Genomic DNA, 20,006 nt, shown 5'->3' with positions numbered 1-20,006 from the left:
TAACAATTGATTGTTTCTTCGAAGCCCATGGAACAACCACTGAATCTAAGAGAAAAACATATCCTTAAGTTCTTTTTCTATCATTTCGATATCCTGCATAGTCATTATCAAAAAAGCCATCAAATTTGTTTGTTCTCCTTTCTTATAGCAGAGACCAAGTTCGGGTGTTCATTGCAAGTATCGTGAAATCCTTTTGGCAGCTAAAAGATGCGTTTATGTAGGATTCTCTGTGTATATTCTTATGAGACAAATGGTTACATAATATATGGTCTTGTTACTGTCAAATATATTAAGCTTCTAAATTTTTTTTTGTGAAGTTTGTTGTCAATCTTCTTTCCTTCACAATATTTGGTTAACTTCAAACCACACTCTACGAGAGTAATTGTAGAATTGCATTTCTCCATCTTAAAAGTTTCACAAAACTTTTTAACATGTTTCTTTTGGGAAATAAAAATCTCATAAGTAGATTGAACTACATCAATGCCAAGAAAATAATGCATCTTGTCAAGATCTGACATATCAAACTCAACCATCACGGACTCCTTAAAATTTTCAAACATGACACTATCATTATCCGTGAATATAAGATCATGACTATAACCAAACAAAGAGCATATTTCCTTTATCATCAAATTTCTTACAAATTGTATAATCATGTGGATATTTTTGAAAACCCACCTCAAAAAATAAGCCCCAAGTCGACTATACCATTCTTGTGGGACTTCCTTTCAATTTATATACTTTATACTCATTTCCAAGCTTAATATAACCAAGAGGTCAATCGATATATATTTATGTTATTCCAAGTCTCCGTGTAAGAGCGTTGCTTTAACATTCAAATGGAAGATAGACCATGAATATTGCGCTGTCAAGGCAATTACCAATCTGATCATATCATGCCTTGCATTGGAGCAAACATTTCTTTATAGTTGACTCCAAGCTCTTGTTTGTAACCTTTCGCTACCAATCATGCCTTGAATTTCTCAACCTTTCCATTTTCTTTAAATTTACTCATGTAAATCCACTTCACACCTATTATTTTTTACCTTTCGGAAGCTTGGTGGGTTCCCAAGTTTTATTTTTCTCGATGGGTGGGATTTCAACATCCATTGCCTTTCACTATTTTGATTCTTTACGAAATCTTCAAAAGCTTCTGGGTCACAATATGAAAATAGATCAAAATGAACAAATGGATCTTCAATTTGGTTAATACCAGTTACTTCATAATATGTCATCCATGTCGATCTTCTTCTAACTCATTGAGATATTTGTTCATTTTCTGTCTCATTGACTGAATTGTGTTGGTTGATTGTTGATTGTTGCTCGTTCTCTGCAGATTGTGCATTCTTTGAAGGATGATGCATTTCTTATCCATTTCTCCATCAAAATCTTCTTGAATTTTTTGTCTAACTGTATTTTTATCATCAAAAAGCTACGGAACATCGTGAATATTTTTGTCATTGGGATAGCCGACTATGTCGATTCTCGCGTTAGTATCTATTTGGTTCAACCTTGAACACTAGTCTTTTTTTCGTGTATATATTTTACCTTGATTACTTGTATCTTAACCTAGTTGAGATAAAGTGATTGCATTTTGTTAGCCCAAACCAATCATGCCGAAAATTTTACTATGTGTTCATTCACTCCCTCTAAACACTTAGCTAATCCTAACAACATATGAGATTGAGTACATAGACTAGAACGAAAGCTTGAGAATTCCACCGTTCATTGTTGCAATTTCAATTATTAAATAACAAAATGACATTTAGTTACTGCATGTTGTTGAATTAGTTCGATATAACTCGACATAGTATATTAATAAAAGGATGAATTCTTTCAAAAGCATTGCTTAATAATTGAAATTCAATCATTGTAAAAGATTAAAGAATATATGTATTAACCGATATTCTAACAATTTTTATTTATAATTTTAATTTAAATCATTTATATTGTTTTTGTTTCATCCTTTTTATTTTAATTTCAATTCAGTTTATTAATTTATTCAAATTTTTGTTAAATTTAACTAAATAATTGTTCTTGAGGTAGATGTGTAATATATCAACTTCTGTTGGACGATACTTGTACTTGTTATTCAAACTTGATATATGCACTTGCAATCATATTTTGTTTAAAAATATTCAGTTGTTATAAATTAGTGTGCCGAAAAAGCTCGATCAACAAGATTAGATAGAAAATCGTTATTTTCGTATATAATATATTAGAAGTACAAAAGATGCATAAAATGTATCATCAACATTTCATTTACGACCAAGAAAATACACCATTAATACTAAATATAATGAGAAAATATTTTGTATTCACTAAGAACTTAAGAGAAAAAGTCATATAACAAACAAAATGATATAATAAAAATTAAATTATTTAAAATAAACATGTGAAAACATGCAAACTTCATATATGTGATTAATATGAATTTATAAAAAAATATAATTTTCATTTTTATTTATCATATTAACTAATTTATCTCAAATAAAATTACTTCTACTACACGTATACTTTTCAGCATATGCAAATATATGACTTATATGTTAATTTTCATTTGTCTCTTTATCAATTTTTTTGTTTTAAATGTGTCTATTTTCCTCCTTATTCATGTTTTAAATATGTACGATTATTAGTATTTGGTATTCTTTATGTCTACCCACATTATAATATGTTATTTTTTATCAAATGATTTAGATTTTTTATTTATCTTTTTATTATGTAAATTAAATTAATTAAAGTTTAGAAATAGATCGTTGTTGAATTGTGAATTTTCTTTGGTGTCTTATTATTTGTTTTTTCATGTCCTCATTAATTAATTTGTTCATTCTTTATTTGGTTTGGCATCACAATTTATCTTCATTTCCATTTATTATTTTTAAATAAGGCTAAGACGTATGTGTTTAAATAAAAATTACTTGCATACTATTTTATGGTTTACATTTTAAATTACTTGAATAAAATAGGGTAAAAGATCATTGTTATGCGAATTTTTTTGGTGTTCCCAATTTTCTAAGCTGTAAGATCATTGTTTGTAACGTTGGCTAGAATTTATGCATTTAAAAAAATGTTTTTTTAAATCAACATTTTTTGGGTTTGTATTTATAAATTACTTGAATAATACAAGGTAAAAGATCATTGTGATACTTCTTTCTTTAGAGTTTATGATTTTCCAATCTCTTTATTTTACTTTTGGCTATTAGCTACAAATTATATGTTATTATTTTTAAAATAAGGCCAAAACTTATGTGTTTAAAAAAAAGTTATTTTCAATCAATATTTTTTGTGATTTACATTTATAAATCATCTGAATAAAACATGGTAAAAGATAATTGTTATGTGCATTTTTTTAGAGTTTCCAATTTTCTAATATGCGATACCCTTGCTTGTAACGTTGGCTAGAACTTATTAGTTTAAAAAAATAATTTTTTGCAATCAACATTTTTTGAGTTTACATTTATAAATTATTTGAATAAAATATGATAAAAGATAATTGTGATATGTCTTTTTTAGAGTTAATAATTTTCTAATATATTTGTTTTACTTGTGGCCGTTAGCTAGAAATTATATGTAAAAATAAAAGTTATATGACTTTTATATTTATAAACTATTTGAATAAAACATGGTAAAAATCATTGTGATATGTCTTTTTTTAGAGTATATAATTTTTTACTCTCTTTATTCTACTTGTAGTCATAGCCATAAATTATATATTTAGATAAAAGTTATATGCCGTTTTTTAGAGTTTTAATTACTTGTGGTCATTTGCTTGAAATTATATGTTTAAATAAAAGTATATGTCTTTAGTTTAGAGATTTTAATTTTCTAATCTCTTTATTCCACTTATGGCCATTAGCGAGAAATTATATGTTTAAATTAAGATTATGTCTCTTGTAATACTGTTTCATGGATCTTTATTCGTGAGACGGGTCAACCATGTCTATATTTACAATAAAAGGTGATACTTGTGACATAAAAAGCAATACCTTTCACGGGTAACTCAAATAAGAGATCCTCTCGAAAAATGGACTCGTGAGACAGTCTCATATGGGTTTGTACAAGGTGTTGTATAAATCAAATTCTTCTAGTGGATCCTTCCAAATGAGAAGAAGGGTTGTTGTAGGAGTTGTTAATCTCCGAACATCCATAAACAAATTTGTATCCATTTATTTATTATATTTATTTATTTGCTATTGTTTTTAAGTTGTATTTGTTGGAACATTTCATGATCGCAATTTTGATTTTGATGTTAACAAAACTTGCAATTTTGTTTCTAATGATTTACCTTAGTGTGCAGGTAGCTGGAACTGATCAGGCTTCGAACAAATCAGTTAAGCGAGGTAAAACTGAAGCTATCGAGACATTAACTGAAAACACCAACTGATCGACCAAACTGTATCAGTTCAACTGACACATCAAAGAACAGTTTAACCGATTGTCCAGCTGATGGATGATTCAGCAAAAGACCTTCAGAAGCCTGACCAGCTGATGAAGAATTCAACTGACGAAGAACCTATCTGACCAGTTAAACTGAAAGAGTGAAATCAGTTCAACTGACGAGTCAACTGATTTCACCAGCCCAACTGAAGATCAGTTCAGATGACCAGTTAGGAACATCAGTTAGGAATCATTCAGTTGCAGATCAAGAAAAGCTTATATTAGTGGATTCCAGCTATGCACAAAGATACAAACATCTGTACGATCTAAGGTACAATAATGGACGTTGGAGCAAATATTAAAGCCGAGAGTTTCCTGGAGGCATGTCAGAAAAGTCAAGACACATATACCAAGGAACGCATTCAAAGCTGCAACAATCGCATGTGATGAGTTTTGAAGTACGGTCTCAATGCCTCTATATATATACAATCTCAAGACCATCAGCAATCATAGTGAGATAACACATAAAAGAGGGTGTGAAGATAAAAAGAAATGGGCACGCTTATTTACTTATCAGCTTTCTAGAAGCATTTTGCCTAGAGGGAATACTCAGCCATATCAGCTTAGTTTAAAAGCATATTTCCCTCAGTGTATGCGAACAGTTTCAGGTAGTTTTCAGAGATCGATTTTCTCACACACACACACACACCACTCAAATACAATCTTGCACAAAGACAATAAACTTGTGTATGTAGTCTTTCTGACATAGACGTTAAAGAAGTGTTAGCTGGAAGGTGTTGCCTTCAGTCTAGACTAGGAATTTAGTTAGGTAGTTGGTAAGCCCTAAGCTGGGTGGGTTATTACACTTGCTGTAATTAATCAAAGTCTTCTAGTATATCCTACCCGAAAAGATAGAAAGGGTGACGTAGGAGCAGTTGAAATCTCCGAACATCCATAAACATATCTTGTGTATTTAATTGCTTAATTATTGTTTTCAAACTGTTTGGATCAGCAAGAGTATCCGTCGGTTCATTTGTCACCATGACTGAACTGATGAATGCAAAAATGATCTAATTTTTATTTTTTTAGTTATTCAGTTACTACAAGATATAAAAAAAATATCAGTGTCTCTTAACGAATGATTATTTTGAGTGTTTTCCACTTGGTTTTAATACCAAACTCGATCTAATTCATCGGTGTATACACTCTTAGAACACGAGCTATTACAGCGCTTGGAGAATATTTTGTTTGAAGCACCTCAATGTGCTTTGCAATCGATCCTTCATGTATTTTTGGGTGCAATAATTGTCCCTGCTTGGTAGACCGATCGAACTGTGGTGCTTGAGCTGCTGTGCGGTTTAAAATATTTGAGTTGCACCATTGCCACCAGCTATAGCTTTTGATAAAGCGGCAAGCGCTCGCTTCTACAATTGGTATCAAAGCCAATGTCATGGGTTTCGATTCCCATTTATTGCAATGAGTGCAATTATTGGGAGGGAGATTGTTGGGTACAATAATTGTCCCTGCTTGGTAGAGCGATCGAACCGTGGTGCTTGAGCTGCTGTGCGGTTTAAAAGATTTGAGTTGCACCATTACCACCATCTATAGCTTTTGGTAAAGCGGCAAGCTCTCGATCCTACAATATTGTTGAAACATTTTAAGTGTTCTTCAAATACCAAAATATTGCATACCGAGTTTTGATAAAATACTTCAACCAAACCATTTTTCTATTGAACTTGAATATATTTTAAATACTTTATCAAAATGTTTAATTTTTTTACGAAAAAATATTAAGAGCGTCTTTCACTTGGTTTAAAAATCAAATTTTATTTAATTAATTGGTGTTCAATATTCGAAAACCGATTTATTATAGCTCAATGCTTGTCCCCCCAAATGATTCTAACAAGTGATATCAGAGCGGGTTTTCTCGAAGAGTATTTAAATTTATTTATATTTAAAATTAAAATTTTCATATTTTTTTGACATATATATGTCAAGTTTAAAATTTTCGAGCAACTTGAGGCAACCGTGGGAAAAAATTTATAAGTCATTGCTCGAGTGTCAAAATGAAAAATCCCTTTTTGCATTGAAAACTATACTTGTAGAAGATTGCAACGGTATAAAATTTGTATTATGAGCATGATCGAGAAAATGAATTTTTATTCATTAAATTCAAATCATATGTGATGTAGAAGAAAATAGACTATAGAGAAATTTGGTTAATCATCCCTTTAGTTTTATAAATTTCAAAATTTTATAGATATATGGACAAAACTCATTATGATTTTAAGGAAGAGATTGATTTTAAATTTTTAGGGGAGAAAAACTTGTGCTTAAATTGTTTTGAAAATATGATTTTTTTTTATTCACAAAAATTGAGGGAGAATTATATTATCGTTTATCCAAGTTTTGGTAATCATACAAAAAAAAATTGTTAGGTGTAGAAACTTTAGCAACATTGATTTTGATGATAAAAAAAAACTTTTATTGTGTTTCTAATATATTTACTTGAGTACGAAGTTGCTAACTCAAGATGGAAGCTGAAATACGAATTTATCCAAACAGAAAATCTGACGAGCTGCAGTGTGTTGGGTGCAATAATTGTCCTTGCTTGGTAGAGCGATCGAACCGTGGTGCTTGAGCTGCTGTGCAGTTTAAAAGATTTGAGTTGCACCATTACCACTAGCTATAGCTTTTGGTAAAGCGGCAAGTTCTTGGTCCTACAATTGGTATCAGAGCCAAGGTCACGGATTCGATTCCCATTAATTGCAAGGAGTGCAATTATTGGGAGGGAGATTGTTGGGTGCAATAATTGTCCTTGCTTGGTGGAGCGATCGAACCGTTGTGCTTGAGCTGCTGTACGATTTAAAAGATTTGAGTTGCACCATTACCACTAGCTATAGCTTTTGGTAAAGCGAGAAGTGCCCGGTACAATGTATTGGTTATATCTCACAACTTGATGATGCAAATGACCATCCGCCAAAACAACTAAACAAGACACTCAATTTGGTACAAGTCGTACTTCATGTCAGCTGGGCTAAATCATATGTTATCTAGGTAAACTGGTGGTAGCAATGCTCATCAAATTGGCCGATCAACAAGGATCGATTATCGTATTTTGGTCAACCTGATCATCTCAGCTATCAGAATGGAATGATTCGGTATGAAATGCGAAGCTAAGACGATGTCTACAAATCATGTTCACAAGTAAAAGTCTAGATTGGAGTTTTCAAAGTTGATAAACAACGATGAATTTCCTGGTTTTGCACATGATAAAACCGACGAGGCTCAACCTAGCAAACAGATCAGTCTAGAAGATGGAGCAACCTAACTAACGAGCCTAACTGCCAATGGACCTCAAAATCAGCCAGGCTTGGGTAAACGAGCCAACAAAGAAAGCTGTCCAAAATATTCCCAAACGGTCATATTCTTGTGTCTAATGTATATATCACTCTTGGAAACTATATAAACTATCTTGAAGTTTAAAGCTTTGGAAGGGTATTCAAAGCATGAGCATCTTAAATGAAGGAATTAACTAGAATGAGAGCAAACTCAAGTGTGATGATATATTTGATATATACATACAATGTAAAAATCATCACACACAATCGATCACATATACATTAAAGTTGAGCTTAAAAGTTTAGATGGGTGAGTCTCTACACAAAGACGTTAAAGATTGTGATTAGTTTTGGCATAAAAGACGTTAAACATCATGCGGATTCTGAGGTTGCGGCCTATAATCGAAAGTGTACTATGAGTTTCAATTAGGCAATAGATAAATCTTAAGTCGACATGGGTTTATACAAGGAGTTGTATAAATCAAAATCTTCTGATTGATCTTTCTCAAGGGAAAGAAGGAATGACGTAGGAGCTGTTAATCTTCGAACATCATAAACAAATTCGTGTATATTTATTTATTGTATTTATTTATCTTCTGCTGTTTTTAAATGTAACGTTGAAGCATTTTATGTGATCTTCAAATACCAAATATTACATACCAAATGTTTGATAAAATGCTTCAACCAAACCGTTTTTACATTGAACTTTCATATATTTTAAATGTTTTACCAAAATGTTTAATCGATTTCTACAAAGGATTATTTTGAGTGTCTTCCGTTTTGTTTGAAAATCCGACTCGATTTAAGCCATCGGTTTTCAGTATCTCAATAACCGATCTATTGTAACTCAGTGTTCCTCCCCAAACGTCCTAAAAAACGGGAGTAATGTCTTAATTAATTGTGCTAGTTGAGAGCATTGTTCAACTACAAATTAAAGGAGGTTGGTGGCAGACGAACGAAAAATTCGGATCTTGTTATCTAGGATAAATTTCATGGAGATGATGCATCTATAAATAGATGCATTATTCGGCTATTTCAAGGTATCCCAAAAAAATACATATAGCTCTTCTCTCGAGCATCTCTTCTTATTTGAGTGTGTAGTTCTATAATATATGTGAGTTGATTGTTCTCCTGTATTAAGTATGATAGGATCGATTGGGGAATAATTGTTAAGCTACAACAGCTAGATTCTTGAAATATTGAACAACGATTACTTAAATCGAGTTTGGTTTTCGAACCAAGCAGAAGACACTCAAAATAATCCTTCGTAGAAACCGATTAAATATTTTGTAAATCATTTAAAAGATATGCAAGTTGAATGGGTAAAAACATTTTGGTAGAATCATTTTATCAACATTTGTAAGCAATATTTTGATATTTAAATAACGCATAAAATATTTCAACAATGCATCTTTAAAACAATTGAAATGATATATACTGCTGTCTCATTCGAAAAAAGAGAACTGGGTGTAACAAATAAATAAACACGAATTTGTTTATGGATATTCGGATATTAAAAACTCCTACACCCCTTCTTCCCCTTGGGAATGATCTACTAAAAGACTTTTATTTATACAACACTTTGTACTATCTCATTTCAACTTAGGACTTAACTCTTGTCTAATTGAAACTCCTAGCACACTCTCGATTGTAGACCACAATCCGCATAATGTTTAATATCTCTTATGCCAAGACAACAAACACAATCCATAATATCTTTGTACGAAGACTCACTCGGCTAAACTTTGAAGCTCAACTCTTATGTATATGTGTGAGTGATTTTGTGTGAGGATTTAATCATTTATAGTGCATTTATCTCTCAACTGTATCCTCACATTGTGTTGCTCTCATTCTAGCTCATTTCTTCATGTAAGTTGCTCATGCTTTGAATCCCCTTCCAAAGCTTGTATTTGATATTCAAGATGTTGTATTTATAGGATCCAGCAATGATATATATATTAGACACAAGAATATGGTCGTTTGAAAAGTTTTTGTATTGTTTCTGATATTAAAGTGTCATTCCACCTTGTTGGACATTTTCCCGAGCCTAAACTGGTCATTCAGTTTTGCTCCTGCTCAACTGGTCATATGGTTCAGTTTTTGTGATACCCTTGTCCCACATCGAAAAAATCAAGATTTAAAATGAGTTTATAATGGCTTACAATGGACTTCTATAGCAACTTGGGTTAATCATTTTCGTAAAGCGAGGACGAATACGAAGTAGTTGCTATAGGGGTCCATTGTGCAGTCACGCAGGCGCGGGCCCGGGCTCGGGACGTGACAGAATGGTATCAGAGCCGGTCACCGGCATGGAACACCAGGAAATAAGTGCTATGCGGGGCAAAGTGCTACGTGCATGGGAGCCACCTCTTGAACCTGCGGGGCAAAGTGCTACATGACGGGAGCCACCTCTTGAACCTGTAGGAGCCATCTCTAGATTCTCGGTGCCGGTGGATCGAGGGGTCAGGCCGTGACGAGGATGTCGCGTTCTGAAGGAGGGGTGATTGTGATACTCTTGTCCCACATCGAAAAAATCAAGATTTAAAATGAGTTTATAATGGCTTACAATGGACTTCTATAGCAACTAATTGGGTTAATTATTTTCGTAAAGCGATGACGAATACGAAGTAGTTGCTATAGGGGTCCATTGTGCAGTCACGCAGGCCCGGGCTCGGGACGTGACAGTTTTGGTCTGGTCATATGGTTCAGTTTTGATCTACTCAACTGGTCCATCTTTGGTTCAGTTTTGCTCGTCAGCTAAACTGTCAGTTTTTCTCCTGCTCAACTGAAACTGGTCATCTGCTCAACTGAGCATTCATTTTTGTTCAATTAAACCAAACTGATGAGGTATACTGAAATCAGTCTTATTGATTTCAGTCTGCAAATAACTCGTATCTTCATCATTATTTATCAGCATCTTATACCATGTTTCAGACATTGACTTGTGAATATGATTTGTATGTTATCCTCTTAGCTTCGTAACGCATACTGAATCGTTTCATTTGGATAATTGAGTATATCCGACTGACCAAAATACCACAACTGCTCATGCTCTACTGATTGCTAATTTTGTGCAATCGGTTTGGTTTTACAACGGTCAGTTTTCCTAGATAACATCCGATTTAGCCCAATAGTGTGAAATATGAATTGTCCCAAATTGTGTTTTCTGTTCAGTCAGGCTGACGGCTGGTCATTTACATCACTGAGCTGGGATATATCACTGAAAGACCGAAGCTTGCCAGATTTTCAATTTGGCTAGATTCGAGTTTCAGCTTTCATCTTGAGTTAGCAATTTCACACTTGAGTAAATATGTTAGAAACAAAATAACAAATTTTATTATCATCAAAATCAAAATCAAAATTGATTATGTTTCTCAACCAAAAAAAAAAACGGTGTGTTCTCTTTGCAAACGTAATGAATAGTTGTACATCATAAAATATTATAGTATAATTCTTTCCATTTTTCTATGGTTTTTATCCTAATAATTTTTAAGAGTTTTCCTCCTAACTCTCGGTATCCAATTTTATACTTTATTTTCATATTTATATATTGAGATGTCGCACATAAAACCAACCATTTTTCCCTTATTTGGTAATTTGTATGGTTCTGGTTGAAGGTAGTAGTTCTATACGAACATTATATAATACTTTATGAAGCGTTATTTAGTTTTTACTTGAACGAACTCAACAAGCTTAATTTCCCAAGGTGTTTCCATAAGATTTATATAAATAACCAAGTTAACAATAGATTCAAAATTTATTTAAAAATGGCTGGCGGGATTGAAATGTTGATGAAGAATATGATCATAATTAAGAAAAAATTTATAGAATGTCAATGTCGATTCAATCGAAGAGTCGATCGCCCCGCTCATATATTAGTCGATACTCGATAGCGTAGCATATAAACTGTGCATATATGTTTGAGAAAGCTTGTTATAAGATCAATTTTTTGGTGGTTTGAATTTAATGCTATATATATATATATATAAATATGTTGGATAACTCCATCAATACAAATTTATTAGAGTTTTGCAGTCGTACCTCTAACTTTATTGTAAAATAATGTAACCTACATAAGTATTTTAATTATAATCAATTTACTCGATCATTAAATAAAATATTTATTCAACTTCTATTACTATTATTTTAAATTAGAATATTACATACATTAATTTAGTATGAAAGTCAAACTTAAATTTAATCATCCAAACTAGACCAAATTGAATTTCACGGTTTGGTTGGGTTACGGATAATTTATGGTTTTGTTTGAAATTATGTAAAACCGATAAAATATGGGTTAGTTTAAAATTTTATCTAAAACTGAACCAAACTATAGAAATGCCTTCATTAGAGCAAAAAATATTAATTTTTTTATTAATATCATATAATGATATGTTAAATAAATATATGTTGGGTCTTTATTTTCTCGTAGTTCGTAAACATATTCGAATGTTTCGGGTCGAACTCAAACTTGATCCTTCATTAGAGCAAAAAATATTAAATTTTCGAATTTCGAATCAAACTCGGACTCGAATATCTCTAATTCGAACCGAATTCAAGCTTTTAACATTTTCTTATCGTTTCAGTTTGTTTCCATACATGATGTTGATGACATTGAATTTTTTTAGTCTAGAGGAAAGGTTTAATAATAAAAATCATTGCTTATAGCGCGTTGATCTTATCGTACACATAAATCTCTTCAACAACATCCTGAGGCATCAAAAAAATTTAAGCATTCAACCCTTCACTGTTTATTTTAAGTAGTAGGTTTAAAAGAACAAGGAGTTTGAAACTTCATTGTTCAAGAGATGATGCAGTAATTCAAGATCTACTTTATGGTAAAAAAAAAAAAAGATCAAGTTCAAACCTGGAAAACTACTGAGGTACCTGAACTTGTTGTATTCTTAGTGATATTAATTTCTCTATATCAAAATTACACGAGTTATCTTATGATTGTTCTAACCCTTCGAAGAATTCTTGGAAAACATGATTAGACTGTGATACGTTTTCCGCGATGTCACTTGCTTTCCATAACTGGGAGATATACGCCCTCTGCTGCTAACCAAACATTATCAGCACGCTTCTCTCGGACACCACAAACCTGCAGATGACATGCAAATCAATCGTCATTAGAGCTACTGGGTTAAGTAGATTGCTTTGAAACTTTATTCAGCGGTCCTCGACTGGAAACCCGGCTGGTGAAAATTATTGCTACCATTTGATTCTTACCTCTTGCTGACCACCAGCTATACGGGTATATTTCTTGTCATGACTGTGCAGGTAACCACCGGTGTCTACATGACGAAGTCTTACTCTTTGATCTTGCCTCCAAGTCTTCCCACTTCCCTCGATTTCAAGACTAAAGCACAATAAAGAAAAAAAATTCAAAAAGATCAGCACGTTTCACAAAGAACGCCAAATGATGACATGATGGATATTAATAACAAAAAAAACTCACCTCCAGTAATCGCCCGTATCTGACTCACCCTCAGAGCCAAAGCAGCTGACCTGAATGTTTTGCTTATATGAGTCTATAATTAATATTAAGGCATTGCATTTAAACATTTTTTTTAAATATAAAACCAGATCTGACAATATTAAACTGTCAGAAAGTATCCTATTAAAGGAGCTATAGATACTTCTACCAGTTGAGAAAGGAGCACACGATTATCTAGCAAAACTAATTAATTTGATTAGGCAGCACAATCGATACTGCCATTTTCTGCATCAATAAGTTCAAAAGGCAGCACTGTGTTCTTTTTCTGTATGAGTTCACACATACAGCAGCATAGATATGGGGCCGCACGACATGCACTAAATTCAGTGGCCAGAAGTTCTTCCTTTATGCACACATCATAAATATGGCCTATGGGATTCTTGATGATACTCACAATAAGAGGAGAAGGGAGAATCTCTCGATTGTTGTTTAAACCAGTTTATTCCAAAGTCGTATGCTTTAACCCATCCTTGGCAAAAAGCTTCATGATTCGGACAACAAAATGACAAATTCAAACTTTATAACAGAAATCCCACGACTAAGCCAGTCTCATTACTAATGAGACTCAAATTCAAGATGCAAAGAAGATTGCGTAAGATAATTATTGGCTGCTTCATGTTCTACAACAATATGCACAAGCATTAGTGAGCAAAAAACATACGCCGCAGTTACAGAGCTCCAAATTCTAGCAAACAATATAGAGCGCAAGCATGCGTATGTTAAGTATGTGACTTATTGAAGTGAGGAGTGCTTACATATAATAAACAAGAATTTAGATATTAGAAATATTTTCACCGCATATCATATAATGTGTAATTTACACACCTGTTAATCAACAGTAAAACAAAGATTCATCAGCTTATACACCAACTTAAATTACTATGATCTTGAATTTCACAATAGAATCACTGTCCCAACAGCTAAGGCCCACTTAAGCGATGCCTTGAGCATTTAAAGCGCACCAAGCTCATGCTTTACAGACAAGGCATGCACTAAACTGAAAAGCTAAGCCTCGGCCTGAGTCTAGGCCCAAATGAGGAGCCTCACTGCTTGAGGTTAGGTGCAAGCCTTTTGGGCTTTTAACAACTATGAACAAATCTTAGGAAAGCACATGTATACTGACCTCTAAATTGCCGGATATGGGGGATGCGTGCAAGTGGCTGTGCAACCATTTCCTAGTCCTCATGTGTTGCAGCCTTAAAAGGCTCCCAATTTTGATTGTGTCACCTTGTTTTGCATTGGAATCTAATGCAGGCCTCACAATCTTCATAGTAAAACGACTCCAATTAAAACATGAATAAATATTAATAAACACCAGATACATAGGTAAAAACACATATATGGAATAGCACACAACATACCCAATAGCTGTTAGAATCATCAACATTGGGGAAACCAGTAACAGATTGCTGCCCACTACCAGACCCATAAGGTACATCATGAGAATGCAGCCGAAATTTTGTTCTCTCGTGCATAAGCTTTATGACAGAACCGTAGGTAATCTACAAACAGTTCGAGAAATACACAAAGCCATGAAAAGAACTGTAGAAACCCATAATAGACATATCACCAACTGATCAAATAACAAAAACATTTTATGGATCCAATCACCGACGCATTGCACACATGCTAGCCATAAATTTGGGAGGAAATTGTCAACCAATTAGCTGGTATAGTAGTTGAGTTCTTAATGGATCCCCAAGATAAAAGGAGAGGATGAGAAAAATCTCAGAAAATGAACATGGGAAAACTAAATTTGAAATTGAACTGAGGTTGTACATTTAAAATTTTAACTATCTAATATTACTATTATTTTAACTGAGGAATCCCCACTCCACGTCTCCAATTCATGCCCAGAGTCCCGACAATCAACCAACTACATCATCCCACAATTAACTATTCCATGAGCAGGTAATTTATAAACAACCAACACACCTATATCGACATTAACACGAAATCTATTACGAAAACGCGATCACTTACCTGAACCCCTTCGGAAGCAGCGGAAACAGGAGCGGATGCGTAGTCGGAGTCCAGCGTGAAGTACAGGAAAATCGCCAGGGCAATAAACGAACAAGCCATGACCAGCAACAGCGCTACAAACCAAGACCTCAGCCAAAAGGGCAGGTTATCGGAATCAGACGGAGGTTTAGCGGACTCTCTGTATACTATTCTGGTCGGATCCGTAACGGAGGACGTTGCCGCGGGTTTCCTGCGAGTTAGGTTCTGTTGGCCGGAGGGAGCCACGGTTGGATCCTCTAAACGACGTCGGAGCTCAATCGAGGTCGCTTCCAATAACAGATTTGACTGTTTATCGAAAGTATGTTGCCATTCGACTCGACGTGTCCACGTCCAATGTTATGTTTCCACGTGGCAAGTCCCTGACGTGGATAGTTTCAATTAGTTAATTGTCCGCGTCCATTCGACTCGACGTGGCCGCATCTAATTCTTCGTAGGATTTAATTTTCAAAGGAGGAGACCAAAAGAAACGTAGATACAAATTATCAAACATGATATGTATTATCTAAATATATATTATAATATAATATAAGATATAGCACAATTACATAGGATGATTCATATAATCGACCCTACTTACAGGATAAAGACTTTTGTTTTGTTAAACGAATATTTGAAATCATGTAAACGGCGTTGTTAAGAGATAGATTGTTGCGATATTATATAATACTAAGTCTGATACTACAATACAAAATGATACTCAACCATGAGTTTGGCATTGGTGAGGTTTATGCCTAGTGATGGTAATGGGACAGAGTGGGAGCGGGTTTGTCATTCGTATCTCCATCCTTATCCTCATATCCGTCTTGATCTCTACTTCTTCGGGTTCGGGGAGCCATTCAAATCGATTTGGTTAAGCGTTTAACACTTTCCTTCACCTTATATATCGTGTTAGCGGGTGGTGTGATAGAGAATTGCTTAAATTTTGTGCTAAGGTTTATCGTCACAAGTGTTAATATTTCGATTCGTCGCACATCTCTTAGTATAGTGATATAAATCGCCTTTATAAAAAGACGTGAATTGAAATATATGTACGGAATCTCATTGTAATTTAAAAAAAAAAACGAAAATAATGTTTCTGAGTGACCCTAGTTGGATTTAACAAACCAATAGGCAATAACAAAGACTACTGTATTTATTGAATAAATTCTACCTGCCAAAATAAGATAATTATTACGGTTAATCCAATTGAAACAAAATCAATATTTTGGCCTCTTTTAATCAAAACAAGGAGCAATTAGCTTTATACCTCTGAAAGGAAATCCAGAGAAGAGATGGAGACCGCCAAGGCATTGCTCATTCAAGCTTAATGTGGAGGTGGCTGTGGACGAGAAGAGTCATCATTTTAGTATTGGTGGATTAGTTCGTTATAATCAGGGGCGTTTGTTGTTGGCGTTTGGGAAATAGATTAACCAACCATTATCAATCGTACAAGGTGAATTGCTGGCAATCCGAGAAAGAATTCTACTTATCTATGATAATGTTTTACCGATGTACAAGTAGCATCTTATTCTTTATTGGCAGTGCAAGCAGTCACTACCGAACAAGAAGATCTTGATTATATTGGACTTTGTGCAACAGCTATTAGGGAGTGTTTGAAGAGACCTGCGATTTATGATTGCATTCATGTCTACCGATCGTCGAATAATGTTGCTCACAATATTGCTCGTTTTGCTTTTTCTTCGCCTTCACCTTTTGTTTGGTTGAATGGTGAATTTTCTTCTTGGTAGATTAATCTTGTAACGGAGGATTTGATTCAATAAAATTACGAGTTTTACCTTAAAAAAAAAATTGGGCTCAGACTTTCGAATTAGGCAAATATTTTTTCGACCAAAATTACATTGACCAATAAAATAAATAATAAAGGAAATTAAGAATTGTGGTACATTGGTGCACGAGGTGTCGGTCCATCCTACTTGAAGTCCGCACTCATTTTATTTTATTTTAAAAAATAAAATTGGGAAAAAAAAAACCAAAATAAACTATATATTGTAGTTAAGCTTTATCAAATAAAATATAGGGACCCGGACGTTCGATCCTTATTCATCTTTGGGACTAATTAATCAATTATAATAATCAGGGTCTAAATTTTTTTTAAAAAAATACAATATTACATGCGGAACGTAATGGCATTCATTTATTATACATATCAATATAAATTAAGGTACGAGTCCTGTACAACATACATTTATTCAAACTAAGGTTTAACAACTAAACATCAAGTGTTAAAACCCTAATTCTAATTAAAGTCCGTAGTCTCCACTCTAGTCACAATCTCTCTTCATCTCCTTGACCCTGAACCTGTCCCACTTGTTGTCATGTACACATACAAACAAGACAACAGCCGGATAACTCCGGTGAGAAATATATTCCCAGTATAAATTAACGAAACATGCATGTCATATAACAGAAATAAAAGCATGAAACATATATTCATAACATGAATCACAAACATGAATCGATATCAAACTATAAATCATACTTGTGACTTCACATCTAAGACTAGACTCATTCCTAGTCTAGGGATCTCGGTTTTCAGACGTTGGTATTCCATATCGATCATCAGTAATAGAAGAAACTCCAATTCTATCCACATCGATAGCCAATCATCCGGTGACAGACTTTGGCACTATCGCGAATACACTATCTTGTGACATCGTGCAATGTGCTCGTGGCGATCCCACCACTATCAGGCACTTCTGTCACAAAATTACTCATCTAATACATGCTTCCTACAAATCAATATAACAACAAATAATAATCAAATCAAAGCATACAATAACAATAAGTATGTGATTTAGGGAAACTCAAGTATATCCTACTTGAGTCGATCTCCCAATACCACATTGACTTATACCTTTGTCTTCTCGATCAGACGAAGTCAAAGTCTCGAAGTCAAATCTGTCCATATCAAATCTGGAATGACAATATCGAATAGACTGTGTCAAAATACAACTCAATTCAATACTTGTTTTGATCAATACTCGAATCAAGACATAATCTGATCAATAACGAATCAAAGTACAATCTAATCCATATCGACGATATCACGATATAATCGAAATCACTACTGAATCTGATCAATATCGATTCACTGATGTTTCAACGGCATAACAATACAATCTCAATAACCCTGTCAATTTCAACATCACAGACATACTATCACGAGACATAATCAATATCAATGCAACTCATAACCCCAGCGATAACAACTCATAATCTCAAATCGGTACCATCTTTGTCATATCACTTCAGAAAATCATGACAATTATATAATCAGTCCGTTCTTCGATCTGATTTCAAATATACGATGTCTACTATATCAGAAACACCATATATGATTCATATTCAATTCTGACAACGTCATAATTTCAAACAATATCAAAACGTAATAAAACTTACGTCCTGTTATAGCTGTCGTCGCTAAGAACTCGGTACTATAATCGGATTCAAAAACAGACGGACGGATCTCCAAAATCTTCGATCATAAATCGAATCCTCCTTCGGAGCCTTTTCTCGATTCTTTGCTGAAGAATCAGGGAAAGCAATTGTGTAGATATATATATATATATATATATATATATATATATATATATATATATATATATATAATATATATATATACAAATTCACGCATGCAAGGCAAGTGGCTCAATATTCATACTGCACGTCTCGCGCATATGCGCGACCACCATCGGCGCATATGCGCGAGACACAATGTCTCGGCGCGTGCATCTCGGCAGCTCTCGCGCATGTGCGCGCACCCACGCCGCGCATGTGCGCCAAACTCTCTGCCTATCCCCGCGCATGTGCGCCCGTCCACGTCGCGCATATGCGCCGAGTACTCCCCTGGGCTACTGGACACCTCGCGCATATGCACGCCCTAACGCCACGCATGTGCGCGCACCAACTCGCGCATGTGCGTGCATGGCATCACCTTCGCACATATTTCGCGTTTGTTCTCGTCTTTCCCGGTCTAATTCCTTCCGTCCATAATCACATCAATTAGTCAAGAAATCATTCCTGATTAATCTCAGATTATAATAAATAAAATCCCGGGCATTACATAAAACTTCATGATGTTCTTTTTTTTAAAAAATCAAATTCTTGAACAAATTCCAAAATTGTGATCTTGATTTCAGAAGATGGAATATATGATTGATTTTGAGATTTTAATTTTCATACAATAAAAAGCAAATAAAAAAAAACACAAATTAAATATGAACTATTGAGAGCTTATCCGTGTTTGAATTGATATGTGCGAGATAATAATATGCCAGAATTAGCCGATGAGAGTACAAAATAAAGTTGGAATCAAGTCAATTGCTTCGAACTTGTCAGAGGACATAGTGGAGCCAGAAGTCCATGAATTGAATTTGAACCTTAATATTCATGGTAGTTTCCGAGCTTGTGTGCATAATTTTTTGCATTTTTTTATTACATGATTTTTCTCTTGTCATTGTTTTGGGTATGCATGTCATTGTTGTAGGTATAAAAATATAAATAAAGAGAAAATTTTAAACAAAATATCATATCTTCTCGTTTTTCAAATATTGGCACTTAGATGAAAGAGACAAATATTTTGTTTGTTCCTTACACAACAAAAGGGGAACTACTAATGCATTCAAATGCTATTATATGAACACCCACATTCACAAGTACATGCACAAAGTTTGATGGTACAAAAAGATAATTAATTTTGAAGGATAATTTTGTGTTTTCTCACATGAGTAAACATGTTATCATGAACTTCCTGCTAATGCTTAATG

General features: G+C 33.9%; 1 protein-coding gene across 1 annotated transcript; it reads right to left on the bottom strand.

Annotated features, from left to right (window-relative positions):
- Positions 1-12,614: 12,614 nt before the first annotated feature.
- Positions 12,615-15,533, bottom strand: LOC140805676 (stromal cell-derived factor 2-like protein). The gene is made up of 6 exons (XM_073161933.1): positions 15,202-15,533; positions 14,580-14,720; positions 14,342-14,482; positions 13,180-13,229; positions 12,951-13,080; positions 12,615-12,822 (listed from the first exon to the last, which is right to left on the bottom strand). The coding sequence occupies exons 1-6, from the start codon at positions 15,298-15,300 to the stop codon at positions 12,739-12,741; spliced, it is 645 nt and encodes a 214-aa protein (XP_073018034.1). The 5' UTR covers positions 15,301-15,533; the 3' UTR covers positions 12,615-12,738.
- Positions 15,534-20,006: the final 4,473 nt, after the last annotated feature.

This window comes from Primulina eburnea, chromosome 11, assembly GCF_022965805.1.
Source record: "Primulina eburnea isolate SZY01 chromosome 11, ASM2296580v1, whole genome shotgun sequence".
Classification (NCBI taxonomy): domain Eukaryota; kingdom Viridiplantae; phylum Streptophyta; class Magnoliopsida; order Lamiales; family Gesneriaceae; genus Primulina; species Primulina eburnea.
Note: the sequence above shows the minus strand (reverse complement) of the source record. Positions and strands in the feature narration are given on the sequence as shown.

What these genes read in the sequence shown, in the direction of transcription:
- LOC140805676 (XM_073161933.1), bottom strand. Translation starts at nt 15,300, where the DNA reads ATGGCTTGTTCGTTTATTGCCCTGGCGATTTTCCTGTACTTCACGCTG. An exon ending in ATGATTCTAACAGCTATTGG is followed by an intron (nt 14,483 to 14,579) that starts GTATGTTGTGTG and finishes TTTACTATGAAG; the next exon opens with ATTGTGAGGCCTGCATTAGA. An exon ending in TAGCTGGTGGTCAGCAAGAG is followed by an intron (nt 12,823 to 12,950) that starts GTAAGAATCAAA and finishes TGTCATCTGCAG; the next exon opens with GTTTGTGGTGTCCGAGAGAA.